Here is a 936-nt window from a genome sequence, read left to right as displayed (position 1 = left end):
AGGAATGCCATTTATCTTGTCTCTAAATGTCAAAATCCCATGCAGTCTGCCTTCGTTCACTGTGGATGTAATCCCTTTCCTCATTCTGGCTCCCCCTCATAGGTGGCGTGTACCTGTCCCGCAGCTTTTATTAGACTGTGCCTGGCCACACATGTTTTTACTATGGGAATAAAACTGATACCTACCTCACAAGATTATTAAAGTAAATGAAATAATACATGTAAGATACTCAGAAAAACACCTAGCATACATTAAGCACTTAATAAGAGTTTAGCAAGAGCTGTTATTATTTCATGGTTCATTCCCAGTTTCTATCTGGTATATTCTTTTCAATATCCCTAGACAGCACACAGCCCAGTACCAAAAACACACTGAATGTGGAAAAAAGAACTTTACAAATTGATATTAGATGGCATATGTATAGAAATAAAACTATAGTCAGGAGATTCTCACTTAACGATGTCAGCAATTAAACAAATAAGCTCATTATGAAATATAAGTTGAAAAGGCGCTTCAACAAATTATTCTCCATGACACTAGGCATTAAATGTAACACCAGTTTACATTTACAGTGATGTGGCTGGATTTATGATACCAGTTTTAGATCATAAAAATACAGTGACTCTACAGCTCACAATGTTAAACCTGTTCTTACGAAAACAGCACAAATGCAAGAAAAGCTTTACTCATCAGAGCTAGCCCAGGATGGCTGTTTGACAGGTCAAGAATTTTTTAAAGCTCATTCTCCCAGAGTTTAAGATAAACAAAAGTGATCCAAACAGAACTTGGTGTTTCCATGACAAGCCTTTACACTAGGTACCTACTTTCATTCGGGAGATTGTCTTATTGATCTCTTCTACATCCCCGACAGTGACAATGTTGGACTTCAGCATCTGGTCGATCAACACCAGCCAATCAGCCAGTTCCGTTATCGTT

The 936-nt window shown here is 37.7% G+C and overlaps 1 protein-coding gene across 1 annotated transcript in view; it reads right to left on the bottom strand.

Moving 5' to 3' along the window:
- UTRN (utrophin) overlaps positions 1–936 on the bottom strand; it is a 503258-nt gene that overhangs the window by 266283 nt on the left and 236039 nt on the right. The window contains 1 exon segment of the mRNA XM_007450323.1: positions 825–936. This exon segment is cut by the window's right edge and continues 9 nt beyond it. Within this exon segment, the coding sequence (XP_007450385.1) occupies positions 825–936 (112 nt within the window).

This window comes from Lipotes vexillifer, unplaced genomic scaffold, assembly GCF_000442215.2.
Source record: "Lipotes vexillifer unplaced genomic scaffold, Lipotes_vexillifer_v1.1 scaffold112, whole genome shotgun sequence".
NCBI classification, from domain to species: domain Eukaryota; kingdom Metazoa; phylum Chordata; class Mammalia; order Artiodactyla; family Lipotidae; genus Lipotes; species Lipotes vexillifer.
This window is presented reverse-complemented; position numbering and strand designations above follow the sequence as displayed.